General features: G+C 43.4%; 1 protein-coding gene across 1 annotated transcript in view; it reads right to left on the bottom strand.

Moving 5' to 3' along the window:
* The window catches only part of b4galt2 (beta-1,4-galactosyltransferase 2), a 167,722-nt gene that overhangs the window by 31,975 nt on the left and 117,738 nt on the right, over positions 1-18,009 (bottom strand). Inside the window, exon 5 of the mRNA XM_087810637.1 lies at positions 1,707-1,894. Coding sequence (XP_087666763.1) covers positions 1,707-1,894 — 188 coding nt within the window. The remainder of the gene's footprint in view (positions 1-1,706; positions 1,895-18,009) is intronic.

Consider the following 18,009-nt stretch of genomic DNA (forward strand, 5'->3'; position numbering starts at 1 on the left):
AAATTGTTTGATTTTAGTTAAAAATGGTTTGATTATAGTTGAAAATTGTTTGATTATAGTTGAAAATTGTTTGATTTTAGTTAAAAATTGTTTGATTATAGTTGAAAATTGTTTGATTATAGTTGAAAATTGTTTGATTATAGTTGAAAATTGTTTGATTATAGTTAAAAATTGTTTGATTATAGTTGAAAATTGTTTGATTATAGTTGACAATTGTTTGATTATAATTGAAAATTGTTTGATTATAGTTGAAAATTGTTGATTATAGTTGAAAATTGTTTGATTATAGTTGAAAATTGTTTGATTATAGTTGAAAATTGTTTGATTTTAGTTGAAAATTGTTTGATTTTAGTTAAAAATTGTTTGATTATAGTTGAAAATTGTTTGATTTTAGTTGACAATTGTTTGATTATAGTTGACAATTGTTTGATTATAATTGAAAATTGTTTGATTATAGTTGAAAATTGTTGATTATAGTTGAAAATTGTTTGATTATAGTTGAAAATTGTTTGATTATAGTTGAAAATTGTTTGATTATAGTTGAAAATTGTTTGATTTTAGTTGAAAATTGTTTGATTATAGTTGAAAATTGTTTGATTATAGTTGAAAATTGTTTGATTTTAGTTGAAAATTGTTGATTATAGTTGAAAATTGTTTGATTATAGTTGAAAATTGTTTGATTATAGTTGAAAATTGTTTGATTTTAGTTGAAAATTGTTTGATTATAGTTGAAAATTGTTTGATTTTAGTTAAAAATTGTTTGATTATAGTTGAAAATTGTTTGATTATAGTTGACAATTGTTTGATTATAGTTGAAAATTGTTTGATTTTAGTTAAAAATGGTTTGATTATAGTTGAAAATTGTTTGATTATAATTGAAAATTGTTTGATTATAGTTGAAAATTGTTTGATTTTAGTTAAAAATTGTTTGATTATAGTTGAAAATTGTTTGATTATAGTTGAAAATTGTTTGATTATAGTTGACAATTGTTTGATTATAGTTGAAAATTGTTTGATTTTAGTTAAAAATTGTTTGATTATAGTTGAAAATTGTTTGATTATAATTGAAAATTGTTTGATTATAGTTGAAAATTGTTGATTATAGTTGAAAATTGTTTGATTATAGTTGAAAATTGTTTGATTTTAGTTGAAAATTGTTTGATTATAGTTGAAAATTGTTTGATTTTAGTTAAAAATTGTTTGATTATAGTTGAAAATTGTTTGATTATAATTGAAAATTGTTTGATTATAGTTGACAATTGTTTGTTTATAGTTGAAAATTGTTTGATTATAGTTTAAATTGTTTGATTTTAGTTAAAAATTGTTAGATTATAGTTGAAAATTGTTTGATTATAGTTGAAAATTGTTAGATTATAGTTGAAAATTGTTTGATTATAGTTTAAATTGTTTGATTATAGTTGAAAATTATTTGATTATAGTTGAAAATTGTTTGATTATAGTTGAAAATTGTTTGATTTTAGTTGAAAATTGTTTGATTTCAGTTGAAAATTGTTTGATTATAGTTGAAAATTGTTTGATTATAGTTGAAAATTGTTTGATTTTAGTTTAAAATTGTTTGATTTCAGTTGAAAATTGTTTGATTATAGTTGAAAATTGTTTGATTATAGTTGAAAATCGCATCAATTAGTATCTGTGTTGAAGTTACTGTTGTGCTCCTGAACTCCTGATTGTGTGGATCTTCTCACCTGAAGCCGAACTTGTCCATGGCGATGGCGAAGTGTCGCGGCTGGTCGTAGCAGTGGTAGAGGTTCCGGTCGTCCATGGGGATCAAGTCCACGTCGCTGAAGATGAAGCAGTCGTAGTCTGCGTCCTTCATGGTCTCCTTGTAGCCCACGTTCAGCAGCTTGGCTCGATTGAAAGTGTCCTCGCCGAGCTGCACACACAACGACAACAGGTCCATCACTGCAGGAGGTCATCACGTCTGAAGATCCACTGCTGGACTCGACAACCACCTGATGATCCTCAGCTTCACCAGAACCATCAGTCTGACATTAAATCACCTGTCGACGCCGAGTCACTCGCGGAGAAACATGTTCTCCAGAATAAAAGATGGATGACCTGCATCAGACTCTTGGACGAACAGTATTTGTGAAGCAGGAGATGAAGAGATGTTTGGTTTTGTTCCATAAATGACTCGAGTCTTATGACGGACTTTGATCTTTGGTCGCTCGCCATCAACGTCCTCGCCATCGTTTCCTGTCAGCGTTCCTGACACACAAGTCTTTGTTCCTCCAACAGTCATTCACAGCGAGATCACTGGTGATCAACCGAAAGAGAAGTTCCTTCCACCGTTCCTGAAGAGAACCTTCTCCACTTCCGTGGGTGGCTGATGAAGATGAGTCATGTGATCAATATTTGCATCATGTGACCTCAAGAGGATGAAGTGAAAGTATTAACGTTTTACCGTAACGTTTAACGCGGGAAAACCTTCGTCCCCACACAGACTCACACACACACACACACACACACACACACACACACACACACACACACACACACACACACACACAGACTCACACACACACACACACAGACTCTCTCACACACACACACACACAGACTCACACACACACACACACAGACTCTCACACACACGCACACACACAGACTCTCACACACACACACACAGACTCTCACACACACACACACACACAGACTCACACACACACAGACTCACACACACACACACACACACACACACAGACTCACACACACACACACACAGACTCACACACACACACACACAGACTCTCACACACACACACACAGACTCTCACACACACACACAGACTCACACACACACACACACAGGCTCACACACACACACACAAAGACTCACACACACACACACACAGACTCACACACACACACACAGACTCACACAAACAAACACACACACACACAGACTCTCACACACAGACTCACACACACAAACAAACAAACAAACAAACACACACACACACACAGACTCACACACACACACACACACACACAGACTCTCTCACACACACACACAGACTCACACACACACACACACACACAGACTCACACAAACAAACAAACAAACACACACACACACAAACACGCACACACACACACACACACGCACACACACACACACACACACACCCACACACACACACAGACACACACAACATAACATGCATACTGAATTGCTGGATTAGAGTCAAAACACCCTTAGAATAACCATGTCCGTCTGCAGCCACAAGTGACAAAGAAACAGGAACAAACGGGCGACACCACAGGGGGAAACAGAAAACAGAAAACAGGAACCCAACCACGAGTGTGACCTCCGCCCGGGAACATTTGAATTATTAGATCAACAGGAGACAACAGACTCTCCCAGTGGGACACCCGGGAATCAGAAAACTTGGCCGAAGATCAGACCCCCCCGGGCGAGGAATCGGGTTTAAATTGCGGAACCTTCTACAGCTCGTGGCCGTTCTGTCCTGGACTGACAATCTGTTGAGTCGCAGGAAGAAGAGTGCCGCTCCATCGTTAAGGAAGCTTGTATTTCTTTTGCTTGGAAGTGGTGAATAAACGACCCGAACATACTCTGGATTGTTCCTTTTTCTCCACAAACGGAAGGATCAGACCCGGACGGAAGTGACCGGCGTCTGTGCCGGACGTCGTGTTCGACTCTTTTAAAAAGGCAGAATAATATCTGACGTACACTTGAGTCATCGACTTCATCTCTACAGCAAGAAAACCCGAGTCTTTTATCGGAGGTCAAAGGTTGAACTTTATTGACACTGAAGCGGAAACAAGAGTCGCAATGATTACAAACAAACAGTCGAAGAAAGATTCATCCAAACACTCGTGGATCATGTTGACGCTCAGAGAGTCTCTGGCTGAACATCTGCACTTCCTCCACAGGTGCTGGGAGCTGCTCTCTGCTCCTCTGGACCACAACAACAACAACAACAACAACAACAACACACGTCATGAAGATCACGACACTGAGCAGCACAGACCTCACTAGATGGTGATCAACCTCTGGCTCTCCGAACATTACAAGGGTCTTAGATGTGAACACACAACGATAGTCTTTCAGAACCACACACCAGAACTCTCCGCTGTCTTCCAGAGAGATGTTAGTGATCACCAGGCTCGTGTCGAAGTCAAACATTCTGTCATCTTGTCCTTGATTGAATACTTCTGATGTTCTTCCTTCAGTTCTCTTTGTCTTCATGAACCAGAGAATCAAATCAGGCTGTTTCCAGTCACATCGTAGAGTCGCGTTCTCTCCTCCAGTGAAGAACACATCAGCAGGCGGGTCAGACTCAGGACACACATACAGGTAGTATTTATCATACTGACCACCGCGATCACAGATGTATTCACCTGTGTGGTTCAAGGTCAGTGATGGAAACATCAGAGTGTAGTTGTTACTCTCTTCATATTTCATCACTGAATTAAAGATCCTCCACACATGTGGTTTGTTTCTACTGACGCAGTTCAGCTCCAGACTCTCTCCCACCGACCTGTGAATGTAATTATGTTGTATAGAAACTTTAAACTCCTTCAGTAGTTCACAGCTCTGATGGTTCTTCTCCAGACAGTAATAATAGAATGAACCAGAACTTATGGCAAACGTTACCAGAAGAGATGTTTTTTTGTTCTTCACTTGCTGTAGTTTCACTTCGATGGTGACCTCCACAGCTTCAGTTCGATGGTGAGCTCCACAGCTTCAGTTCGATGGTGAGCTCCACAGCTTCACTCCGATGGTGAGCTCCACAGCTTCACTCCGATGGTGAGCTCCACAGCTTCACTTCGATGGTGAGCTCCACAGCTTCACTCCGATGGTGAGCTCCTCTTCTTCGCTTCTTCATCACTTCATCCAACTCTTCATCTCCTCATCATCTTCTTCATCACTTCATCCAACTCTTCATCTCCTCATCATCTTCTTCATCACTTCATCCAACTCTTATCTCCTCATCATCTTCATCACTTCATCCAACTCTTATCTCCTCATCATCTTCTTCATCACTTCATCCAACTCTTCATCTCCTCATCATCTTCTTCATCACTTCATCCAACTCTTCGTCTCCTCATCATCTTCTTCATCACTTCATCCGACTCTTCGTCTTCTCAGCAACTTCTTCATCACTTCATCCAACTCTTCATCTCCTCATCACTTCATCCAACTCTTTATCTCCTCATCATGTTCTTCATCACTTCATCCAACTCTTTATCTCCTCATCATCTTCTTCATCACTTCATCCAACTCTTTATCTCCTCATCATCTTCTTCATCACTTCATCCAACTCTTTATCTCCTCATCATCTTCTTCATCACTTCATCCAACTCTTCATCTCCTCATCATCTTCTTCATCACTTCATCCAACTCTTCATCTCCTCATCATCTTCTTCATCACTTCATCCAACTCTTCGTCTCCTCATCATCTTCTTCATCACTTCATCCAACTCTTCGTCTTCTCAGCAACTTCTTCATCACTTCATCCAACTCTTCGTCTTCTCAGCAACTTCTTCATCACTTCATCCAACTCTTCGTCTCCTCTGAATCTTCTTCATCACTTCATCCAACTCTTCGTCTCCTCAGAATCTTCTTCATCACTTCATCCAACTCTTCGTCTCCTCATCATCTTCTTCATCACTTCTAAACTCTTCATCTCCTCGGCATCTTCTTCATCACTTCATCCAACTCTTCATCTCCTCATCATCTTCTTCATCACTTCATCCAACTCTTCATCTCCTCATCATCTTCTTCATCACTTCATCCAACTCTTCATCTCCTCATCATCTTCTTCATCACTTCATCCAACTCTTTATCTCCTCATCATCTTCTTCATCACTTCATCCAACTCTTTATCTCCTCATCATCTTCTTCATCACTTCATCCGACTCTTCGTCTCCTCATCATCTTCTTCATCACTTCATCCAACTCTTCATCTCCTCATCATCTTCTTCATCACTTCATCCAACTCTTCATCTCCTCATCATCTTCTTCATCACTTCATCCATCTCTTCGTCTCCTCATCATCTTCTTCATCACTTCATCCAACTCTTCGTCTTCTCAGCAACTTCTTCATCACTTCATCCAACTCTTCGTCTCCTCAGAATCTTCTTCATCACTTCATCCAACTCTTCGTCTCCTCAGAATCTTCTTCATCACTTCATCCAACTCTTCGTCTCCTCATCATCTTCTTCATCACTTCATCCAACTCTTCATCTCCTCATCATCTTCTTCATCACTTCTAAACTCTTCATCTCCTCGGCATCTTCTTCATCACTTCATCCAACTCTTCATCTCCTCATCATCTTCTTCATCACTTCATCCAACTCTTCGTCTCCTCATCATCTTCTTCATCCCTTCATCCAACTCTTCGTCTCCTCATCATCTTCTTCATCACTTCATCCAACTCTTCGTCTCCTCATCATCTTCTTCATCCCTTCATCCAACTCTTCGTCTCCTCATCATCTTCTTCATCACTTCATCCAACTCTTCGTCTCCTCATCATCTTCTTCATCCCTTCATCCAACTCTTCGTCTCCTCATCATCTTCGTCATCGGTTCAATATTTGCATCATGTGACCTCAAGAGGATGAAGTGAAGGATTAACTCCATGAAAATTGTTTGATTCAATTTGAAAAGATGAAAAAACAAACATGGACTCAGATGCATGTGGACCCTGGTCTGGTCTCCTGGATCTCGGACTATCTCACTGAGGACATCACGTCTGACACTGTGGTGTGCAGAACAGGAGCACCTCAGGGGACAGTAGTGGCCCCTCACCTCTTCACCATCTTCACTTCTGCTACAACACCGACTTACAGTAGAAAATTGTTTGATTTTAGTTGAAAATTGTTTGATTTTAGTTGAAAATTGTTTGATTATAGTTGAAAATTGTTTGATTCTAGTTGAAAATTGTTTGATTATAATTGAAAATTGTTTGATTTTAGTTGAATTGTTTGATTATAGTTGAAAATAGTTTGATTTTAGTTGAATTGTTTGATTGCAGAAGTATTCATTGAAGTAAGAAGAGGATGTGACAGTGATCTTCCTCTAACAGCCCCGACAGAAAAGTTTTTGACCACGATTTGTTCACTAACGATTTCGTCACAAACTTCATGAGTGAGTTTGTGACGAAAACCTTCCCAAAGTAAAATGAAGAGAAAAACTTTTTGAAAAAGGTGTCTTTGATCCTGCAGAGGTTGTTGTGTCGAGCTCAGAGATTTGTCATTTCTCTCCGACTTTCAAGGACATTTCTGCTCCATTAATTTTTGATCAGGCTCTACATAATGCAGGGAGCAAGTGCACAAGGACACACAAATACACACAAACAAATACACACACTGAGACATACACACAAACAAATACACACACAAATACACACACTGAGACACACATACAAACACACACACACTGAGACACACACACAATAAAAAACTGAGACACACACACCCCAACACACACACACTGACACACACACACAGACAAACACACAAACAAACACACACACTGACACACACACACACTGAGACATACACACACACACACAAAGAGATATACACACACACGCGCACACAATGACAAACATACACACAGACAAACACACACACAGACAAACACACACACACACACTGACACACACGCACTCACAGACAAACACACGCACACACACACACAGACAAACACACACACACTGACACACACATACACACACACAGACAAACAAACACACACACACTGACACACACATACACACACACAGACAAACACACAAAAACACACACACAGAGACAAACACACAAAAACACACACACAGAGACATACACAGACAAACACACACACTGACACACACAGACAAACACACCAAAACACACACACAGAGACATAGACAGACAAACACACACACTGACACACACAGACAAACACACCAAAACACACACACAGAGACAAACACACACACACTGACACACACGTCTCTAAGAAGAACAAGTCGATTCATTATTTCTAAGCCCTCAGAGTCAAACAAGATGCTGTTTATCCCAGTTACTCGGGGCAAGAGGCAGGGGAAACCCTGGAAAGGTCACCATTGTTGTTTCCTTCCTAAGAAGAATAAATATTTTTATCTCTTCATCACTATTGAAGTACATCAGTACATCTGGTTCTTCTCCAGACAGTAATAATAGAATGAACCAGAACTTACGGCAAATGTTACCAGAAGAGATGTTTTTTTGTTCTTCACTTGCTGTAGTTTGTACTTTGAAGATGTTTCATCATCGATTAAAGTAAATTCATAAATTCCTGTTCTGAGGTTAGATTGACGTAAAGCCCACTGGACACTCTGGTTTGGTCCCACACCGTCACAGTTCAGCTCCAGTGTCTGTCCGACATGAGGGTTCAAGGACTGACGTCTCATCTTCCGTGTGTCACAAACCAGGAGAGTGAAGTTCTTCTCGTGCGTCACCTTGTTCTGGGTCCAGCACTGTTCTTGGTACTGACCCGAGTCAGAAACCTTCAGAGGGTTTATTGTATAAGAAGCTTCTCTCTGAAGACTGGAGTCATGAAGCTGTGAAGAGTTCCACAGAAGTTTCTTCTCCTCACTGATCCATCTTGAGATCAAGCAGACATCATCAGCTTGTTTGTTCAGGATGAAGTGATGAGGGTCTCCTTCTCTCTGGAGGACCTCAGCGAGGATGTTGTTGGAGAAGAACGTCACCAGCAGCAGGATCAGTGCAGCCATGTCTTCTTCTGTGAGTGAGAGTCAATCTGCTGCTTCATGATGTCAATCTCTTCACCGTCAGCAGCTTCTCGTCTACGATTCCTGGAACTAGACGATAACATCTTGAGGATGTTCTGCATCTACTTCCTGTTTTGCTTTATCGGATGTGAAACCACAACGGAAACTGAGTCACACTATTTTAATGCAATGAAAACATAATTATTGCTTCATTCAATTTACTTTTTCACTTTTATCAGTTAATTTTCTCAAAACCTGGCACTTTTAAAAACATTAACATCACATTAAAATAGTTTAAAGTCATATAATAGCATAAAAGTCCTGTTTTTTTTAACTTCTTTTAAAAATGACAAGTCGTCTCCGAAACAAACCAAAGTGAATCAAGACGAGTGAGAGAAAAAGATCAAATGTCAATTTGACAAAAGTGACCTCATTATGAGCTGGAGTTTAGCTTAGCGATCTATTCGCTCCGAGCTAAAGTGGAGTCTCGTGGAAACTACATGAACTTTTCATTAGATTTCAGTTTTCACGCAATTTGCGTCACTTTTGCTTCCTCGTCCACCGTCAACGCTTGATGTCGGCTCCAATGGTGAGCTCCACAGCTTCAGTTCGATGGTGAGCTCCACAGCTTCAGTTCGATGGTGAGCTCCACAGCTTCAGTTCAATGGTGAGCTCCACAGCTTCACTCCAATGGTGAGCTCCACAGCTTCAGTTCGATGGTGAGCTCCACAGCTTCACTCCAATGGTGAGTTCCACATCTTCACTCCAATGGTGAGCTCCACAGCTTCAGTTCGATGGTGAGCTCCACAGCTTCAGTTCGATGGTGAGCTCCACAGCTTCAGTTCGATGGTGAGCTCCACAGCTTCAGTTCAATGGTGAGCTCCACAGCTTCACTCCAATGGTGAGCTCCACAGCTTCAGTTCGATGGTGAGCTCCACAGCTTCACTCCAATGGTGAGTTCCACATCTTCACTCCAATGGTGAGCTCCACAGCTTCAGTTCGATGGTGAGCTCCACAGCTTCAGTTCGATGGTGAGCTCCACAGCTTCACTCCAATGGTGAGCTCCACAGCTTCACTTCGATGGTGAGCTCCACAGCTTCACTTCGATGGTGAGCTCCACAGCTTCAGTTCAATGGTGAGCTCCACAGCTTCAGTTCGATGGTGAGCTCCACAGCTTCAGTTCGATGGTGAGCTCCACAGCTTCAGTTCAATGGTGAGTTCCACAGCTTCACTCCAATGGTGAGCTCCACAGCTTCACTCCGATGGTGAGCTCCACAGCTTCAGTTCGATGGTGAGCTCCACAGCTTCAGTTCGATGGTGAGCTCCACAGCTTCACTCCAATGGTGAGCTCCACAGCTTCACTCCGATGGTGAGCTCCACAGCTTCACTTCGATGGTGAGCTCCACAGCTTCAGTTCAATGGTGAGCTCCACAGCTTCACTCCAATGGTGAGCTCCACAGCTTCACTTCGATGGTGAGCTCCACAGCTTCACTCCAATGGTGAGTTCCACATCTTCACTCCAATGGTGAGCTCCACAGCTTCACTCCGATGGTGAGCTCCACAGCTTCACTCCGATGGTGAGCTCCACAGCTTCAGTTCGATGGTGAGCTCCACAGCTTCAGTTCGATGGTGAGCTCCACAGCTTCAGTTCGATGGTGAGCTCCACAGCTTCACTCCAATGGTGAGCTCCACAGCTTCACTTCAATGGTGAGCTCCACAGCTTCACTTCGATGGTGAGCTCCACAGCTTCACTTCGATGGTGAGCTCCACAGCTTCACTCCAATGGTGAGCTCCACAGCTTCAGTTCGATGGTGAGCTCCACAGCTTCAGTTCGATGGTGAGCTCCACAGCTTCAGTTCGATGGTGAGCTCCACAGCTTCAGTTCGATGGTGAGCTCCACAGCTTCACTTCGATGGTGAGCTCCACAGCTTCAGTTCGAGGGTGAGCTCCACAGCTTCAGTTCAATGGTGAGTTCCACAGCTTCACTCCAATGGTGAGCTCCACAGCTTCACTCCGATGGTGAGCTCCACAGCTTCAGTTCGATGGTGAGCTCCACAGCTTCAGTTCGATGGTGAGCTCCACAGCTTCACTCCAATGGTGAGCTCCACAGCTTCACTCCGATGGTGAGCTCCACAGCTTCACTTCGATGGTGAGCTCCACAGCTTCAGTTCAATGGTGAGCTCCACAGCTTCACTCCAATGGTGAGCTCCACAGCTTCAGTTCGATGGTGAGCTCCACAGCTTCACTTCGATGGTGAGCTCCACAGCTTCACTCCGATGGTGAGCTCCACAGCTTCAGTTCAATGGTGAGCTCCACAGCTTCACTCCGATGGTGAGCTCCACAGCTTCAGTTCAATGGTGAGCTCCACAGCTTCAGTTCAATGGTGAGCTCCACAGCTTCACTCCGATGGTGAGCTCCACAGCTTCACTCCGATGGTGAGCTCCACAGCTTCAGTTCGATGGTGAGCTCCACAGCTTCAGTTCAATGGTGAGCTCCACAGCTTCAGTTCAATGGTGAGCTCCACAGCTTCAGTTCGATGGTGAGCTCCACAGCTTCAGTTCAATGGTGAGCTCCACAGCTTCAGTTCAATGGTGAGCTCCACAGCTTCAGTTCAATGGTGAGCTCCACAGCTTCACTCCGATGGTGAGCTCCACAGCTTCAGTTCGATGGTGAGCTCCACAGCTTCAGTTCAATGGTGAGCTCCACAGCTTCAGTTCAATGGTGAGCTCCACAGCTTCAGTTCGATGGTGAGCTCCACAGCTTCAGTTCGATGGTGAGCTCCACAGCTTCAGTTCAATGGTGAGCTCCACAGCTTCACTCCAATGGTGAGCTCCACAGCTTCAGTTCGATGGTGAGCTCCACAGCTTCACTCCAATGGTGAGTTCCACATCTTCACTCCAATGGTGAGCTCCACAGCTTCAGTTCGATGGTGAGCTCCACAGCTTCAGTTCGATGGTGAGCTCCACAGCTTCACTCCGATGGTGAGCTCCACAGCTTCACTTCGATGGTGAGCTCCACAGCTTCACTTCGATGGTGAGCTCCACAGCTTCACTTCGATGGTGAGCTCCACAGCTTCACTTCGATGGTGAGCTCCACAGCTTCAGTTCGATGGTGAGCTCCACAGCTTCACTCCAATGGTGAGCTCCACAGCTTCAGTTCGATGGTGAGCTCCACAGCTTCACTCCAATGGTGAGCTCCACAGCTTCACTTCGATGGTGAGCTCCACAGCTTCACTCCAATGGTGAGCTCCACAGCTTCACTTCGATGGTGAGCTCCACAGCTTCACTTCGATGGTGAGCTCCACAGCTTCAGTTCGATGGTGAGCTCCACAGCTTCAGTTCGATGGTGAGCTCCACAGCTTCAGTTCGATGGTGAGCTCCACAGCTTCAGTTCGATGGTGAGCTCCACAGCTTCAGTTCGATGGTGAGCTCCACAGCTTCAGTTCGATGGTGAGCTCCACAGCTTCAGTTCGATGGTGAGCTCCACAGCTTCACTTCGATGGTGAGCTCCACAGCTTCACTCCAATGGTGAGCTCCACAGCTTCAGTTCGATGGTGAGCTCCACAGCTTCACTCCAATGGTGAGCTCCACAGCTTCAGTTCGATGGTGAGCTCCACAGCTTCAGTTCAATGGTGAGCTCCACAGCTTCAGTTCAATGGTGAGCTCCACAGCTTCAGTTCAATGGTGAGCTCCACAGCTTCAGTTCAATGGTGAGCTCCACAGCTTCAGTTCGATGGTGAGCTCCACAGCTTCAGTTCAATGGTGAGCTCCACAGCTTCAGTTCAATGGTGAGCTCCACAGCTTCAGTTCGATGGTGAGCTCCACAGCTTCAGTTCGATGGTGAGCTCCACAGCTTCAGTTCGATGGTGAGCTCCACAGCTTCAGTTCAATGGTGAGCTCCACAGCTTCAGTTCGATGGTGAGCTCCACAGCTTCAGTTCGATGGTGAGCTCCACAGCTTCAGTTCGATGATGAGCTCCACAGCTTCAGTTCGATGGTGAGCTCCACAGCTTCAGTACGATGGTGAGCTCCACAGCTTCAGTTCGATGGTGAGCTCCACAGCTTCAGTTCGATGGTGAGCTCCACAGCTTCAGTTCAATGGTGAGCTCCACAGCTTCAGTTCAATGGTGAGCTCCACAGCTTCAGTTCGATGGTGAGCTCCACAGCTTCAGTTCGATGGTGAGCTCCACAGCTTCAGTTCGATGGTGAGCTCCACAGCTTCACTCCAATGGTGAGCTCCACAGCTTCAGTTCGATGGTGAGCTCCACAGCTTCACTCCGATGGTGAGCTCCACAGCTTCAGTTCGATGGTGAGCTCCACAGCTTCAGTTCGATGGTGAGCTCCACAGCTTCAGTTCGATGGTGAGCTCCACAGCTTCAGTTCGATGGTGAGCTCCACAGCTTCAGTTTGATGGTGAGCTCCACAGCTTCAGTTTGATGGTGAGCTCCACAGCTTCAGTTTGATGGTGAGCTCCACAGCTTCACTCTGATGGTGAGCTCCACAGCTTCAGTTCGATGGTGAGCTCCACAGCTTCACTCCGATGGTGAGCTCCACAGCTTCAGTTCGATGGTGAGCTCCACAGCTTCAGTTCGATGGTGAGCTCCACAGCTTCAGTTCGATGGTGAGCTCCACAGCTTCAGTTCGATGGTGAGCTCCACAGCTTCACTTCGATGGTGAGCTCCACAGCTTCAGTTCGATGGTGAGCTCCACAGCTTCACTCTGATGGTGAGCTCCACAGCTTCACTCCGATGGTGAGCTCCACAGCTTCACTCCGATGGTGAGCTCCACAGCTTCACTCCGATGGTGAGCTCCACAGCTTCACTCTGATGGTGAGCTCCACAGCTTCACTCCGATGGTGAGCTCCACAGCTTCACTCTGATGGTGAGCTCCACAGCTTCACTCCGATGGTGAGCTCCACAGCTTCACTCATCACTTCATCCAACTCTTCATCTCCTCATCATCTTCTTCATCACTTCATCCAACTCTTCGTCTCCTCATCATCTTCTTCATCACTTCATCTCCTCAGCATCTTCTTCATCACTTCATCCAACTCTTCATCTCCTCATCATCTTCTTCATCACTCCATCCAACTCTTCATCTCCTCATCATCTTCTTCATCACTTCATCCAACTCTTCGTCTCCTCATCATCTTCTTCATCACTTCATCTCCTCAGCATCTTCTTCATCACTTCATCCAACTCTTCATCTCCTCATCATCTTCTTCATCACTTCATCCAACTCTTCATCTCCTCATCATCTTCTTCATCTTCTTCATAACTTCATCCATCTCCTCATCTCCTCATCATCTTCTTCAACTCTTCATCTCCTCATCATCTTCTTCATCTTCTTCATAACTTCATCCATCTCTTCATCTCCTCATCATCTTCTTCAACTCTTCATCTCCTCATCATCTTCAGTCCAGCATCAGATCAACGACTCATTGAGCTGCTCAGAGTCAGAGACCAATCTATACTCGCTCGTGTTGCTGATCAACGCTTGTTCCCATTCTCAGCGAGTACCTGGACTGTTGCCATGGAGATGGGCGGACGTCCAGTGAATGTCACTGCAAAAGTTATTGTGTGTGTGTGTGTGTGTGTGTGAGTGTGTGTGTGAGTGAGTGTGAGTGTGTGTGTGTGTGTGACAAGAGTTATCAGTCCACAGCAGACAGACAGAGGTGAAGCTGAGCATCACCGGTCAGCCGGGGCAGGAATAGAAAAGTATCCAGACCACCGAAGAAGAGGCTGAGAGCTGCTTATCTCACTGACGGTGACTCGAAATGTGAGCCGGTGATTTCAAAGTCAACTCTGTGAGCAGAGAAAATGTTTTTGTTCACGAGAGAAAATGTTTATGTTCATGAGAGAAAATGTTTATATTTACGATAGAAAATGTTCATGTTTACGAGAGAAAATGTTTATGTTCATGAGAGAAAATGTTTATATTTACGATAGAAAATGTTCATGTTTACGAGAGAAAATGTTTATGTTCATGAGAGAAAATGTTTATGTTCATGAGAGAAAATGTTTATGTTCATGAGAGAAAATGTTTATATTTACGATAGAAAATGTTCATGTTTACGAGAGAAAATGTTTATGTTCATGAGAGAAAATGTTTATATTTACGATAGAAAATGTTCATGTTTACAAGAGAAAATGTTTATGTTCTCGAGAGAAAATGTTTATGTTTAGGAGAGAAAATGTTTATGTTTACGATAGAAAATGTTTATGTTTACGAGAGAAAATGTTCATGTTTACGAGAGAAAATGTTTATGTTCTCGAGAGAAAATGTTTATGTTTACGATAGAAAATGTTTATGTTTACGATAGAAAATGTTCATGTTTACAAGAGAAAATGTTTATGTTCTCGAGAGAAAATGTTTATGTTTACGATAGAAAATGTTTATGTTTACGATAGAAAATGTTCATGTTTACGAGAGAAAATGTTTATGTTCTCGAGAGAAAATGTTTATATTTTCAATAGAAAATGTTTATGTTTACAAGAGAAAATGTTTATGTTTATGTGAGAAAAGGTTTATGTTTATGAGAGAAAATGTTACTTGTTCATGTGTACATGTAGATGCGCACATGAACACACACATGAACACACACATGAACATACACATGAACACACACATGAACATACACATGAACACACACATGAACACAAGCACACACACATGAACACACACATGAACATACACATGAACACACACATGAACATACACATGAACACACACATGAACATACACATGAACACACACATGAACACACACATGAACACACGCACATACACAGACATACACAGACACACACACACACACACACACATTGTCCTACATATCGCTAATTCACATCCTTCAGACTGATACGAGCGTCACGAGGGGAGTGTGTGAGAGACCTGGAGTCGCTCCAGAACAACTCATTTGCTGTAATGACTTTCAGACACAGAGAAGCTCCAGGAAAATGTGAAAAGGCCACGGCGAGGAATTCAATTACCGTCCGGCTGGTGCTGAAGCTGCTGCCATCACGAAGGCATCAGCGAAACACGCCGCGATATCGCCTCAGTCGCAGCAGCGTGTAATCTGCTGTCAGAACCAGACTTTTCCCAGAAGCCTCGGGTTTCAAACACGGGACCAAACAAGAAGCTGAATAGACTTGTTATTAGAGTGTAAAATAATAATAATAATAATAATAATAATAATAATATAATAATAAATAAATGTCCTTATGTTGAATGAACGGGTAAATATTCATGAGGTTCATTGATTTTTGTGTTGCAATTAAATCTACGGCCTCTAGATGGCAGCAGTCGTTACGTCCTCCACAGCTAAAGGAAGAATGGTGGCTGAGGACGAGAGGATACAGCGAGTCCATCAGCTTTTAAAGTGAACAGAGAGTGACGGACAGAGAGTGACGGACGGAGAGAGTGACGGACGGAGAGTGACAGATGGAGAGTGACGGATGGAGAGAGTGACGGACGGAGAGTGACGGACAGAGAGTGACGGACGGAGAGAGTGACGGACGGAGAGTGACGGATGGAGAGTGACGGACGGAGTGAGAGTGACGGAGTGAGAGTGACGGACGGAAAGTGGCGGAGTGAGAGTGATGGACGGAGAGAGTGACGGAGTGAGAGTGACGGATGGAGAGAGTGACGGAGTGAGAGTGACGGAGTGAGAGTGACGGACGGAGAGTGACGGAGTGAGAGTGACGGAGTGAGAGTGACAGAGTGAGAGTGACGGAGTGAGAGTGACGGAGTGAGAGTGACGGACGGAGAGTGACGGAGTGAGAGTGACGGAGTGAGAGTGACAGAGTGAGAGTGACGGAGTGAGAGTGACGGAGTGAGAGTGACGGAGTGAGAGTGACAGAGTGAGAGTGACGGAGTGAGAGTGACGGAGTGAGAGTGACGGAGTGAGAGTGACAGAGTGAGAGTGACGGAGTGAGAGTGACGGAGTGAGAGTGACGGAGTGAGAGTGACGGAGTGAGAGTGACGGAGTGAGAGTGACAGAGTGAGAGTGACGGAGTGAGAGTGACGGAGTGAGAGTGACGGAGTGAGAGTGACGGAGTGAGAGTGACGGAGTGAGAGTGACGGAGTGAGAGTGACGGACGGAGAGTGACGGACGGAGAGTGACGGAGTGAGAATGACGGACGGAGAGTGACGGAGTGAGAGTGACGGACGGAGAGTGACGGAGTGAAAAGTGGAAGAAGAAGAAGAAGAAACTCTTCTTCCATTTCCAAGAGAGACGATCGTCGACCTCGAACTAATCCATGGACTCTTCACTCGACTGCTCTGGTCTGCCAGTGTTTGTGTACGACGAGTCAAGACGACCCGGCGACTTCGTTTTCACACGACTCTAAAATAAGTGTCTCAACCCTTATATGTATCCTCTGGTACTCAGTCATCGCCCAGATCTAGCGAAGATTTCATTCTTCCTTCAGCCGCGGAGGACGTAACGACTGATGCCATCTAGAGGCCGGAAGTTTAATTGCAACCCAAAAACAAAGATGGCCGTGAATATTTTCATGTTAACTTTAACTTATTTTGTCAGGGTCAAAGTGACCCGAAGGCTAAAAAACAAATATAATAGTTTTAGCTCGATCTTCAGATAATGCAAGAGATAATTTGAAAAGTCAAATAATTTAATTTTTATTTAAAGGAAAACCATACTACACACCAACACAACAACACAACAACACATCCATTAAATACATCCAGGAAATGACGACTTCCTGCTCAGATCTTGAGAAACAAGAGAATCTTTTTCTTTTGCTGCTTCAGGAAATGGAAGTTAAAATACCTCAAGATGTATTCGCTGCCTCTGACTGATGTTTCTTTATGAACCGTTCGTCTCAATGTACTTCCCAACAATTGAGAAGTAATACTACAGTGAGTAATGAAGTCGTAGTACGAGATCCACAGAGTAATACTTCTTGTAGTCGTGGAGTTATAATACATTGACTCACTGAGTCAGAGTAATACTGTAAATGGAGGAGTAGTACTATGGTGACTTGAGGAGCAATACTACGGTGACTCAAGGTGTAATACTATAGTGACTTGATTAGTAATACTAAGGTGACATGAGGATTAATACTACTGTCAGGCGAGAAATAATATTACAGTGAGTTGAGGAGTAATACTACTGTAACTCAAAAAGTAATACTACGGTGACTTGAGGAGTAATACTACAGTGATATGAGGAGTAATACTACGGTGACTTGAGTAGTACCATCGTGACTTGAGGAGTAATACTACAGTGACTTGAGGAGTAA

This window comes from Callionymus lyra, chromosome 16 (genome assembly GCF_982586985.1).
Source record: "Callionymus lyra chromosome 16, fCalLyr1.hap1.1, whole genome shotgun sequence".
Classification (NCBI taxonomy): domain Eukaryota; kingdom Metazoa; phylum Chordata; class Actinopteri; order Syngnathiformes; family Callionymidae; genus Callionymus; species Callionymus lyra.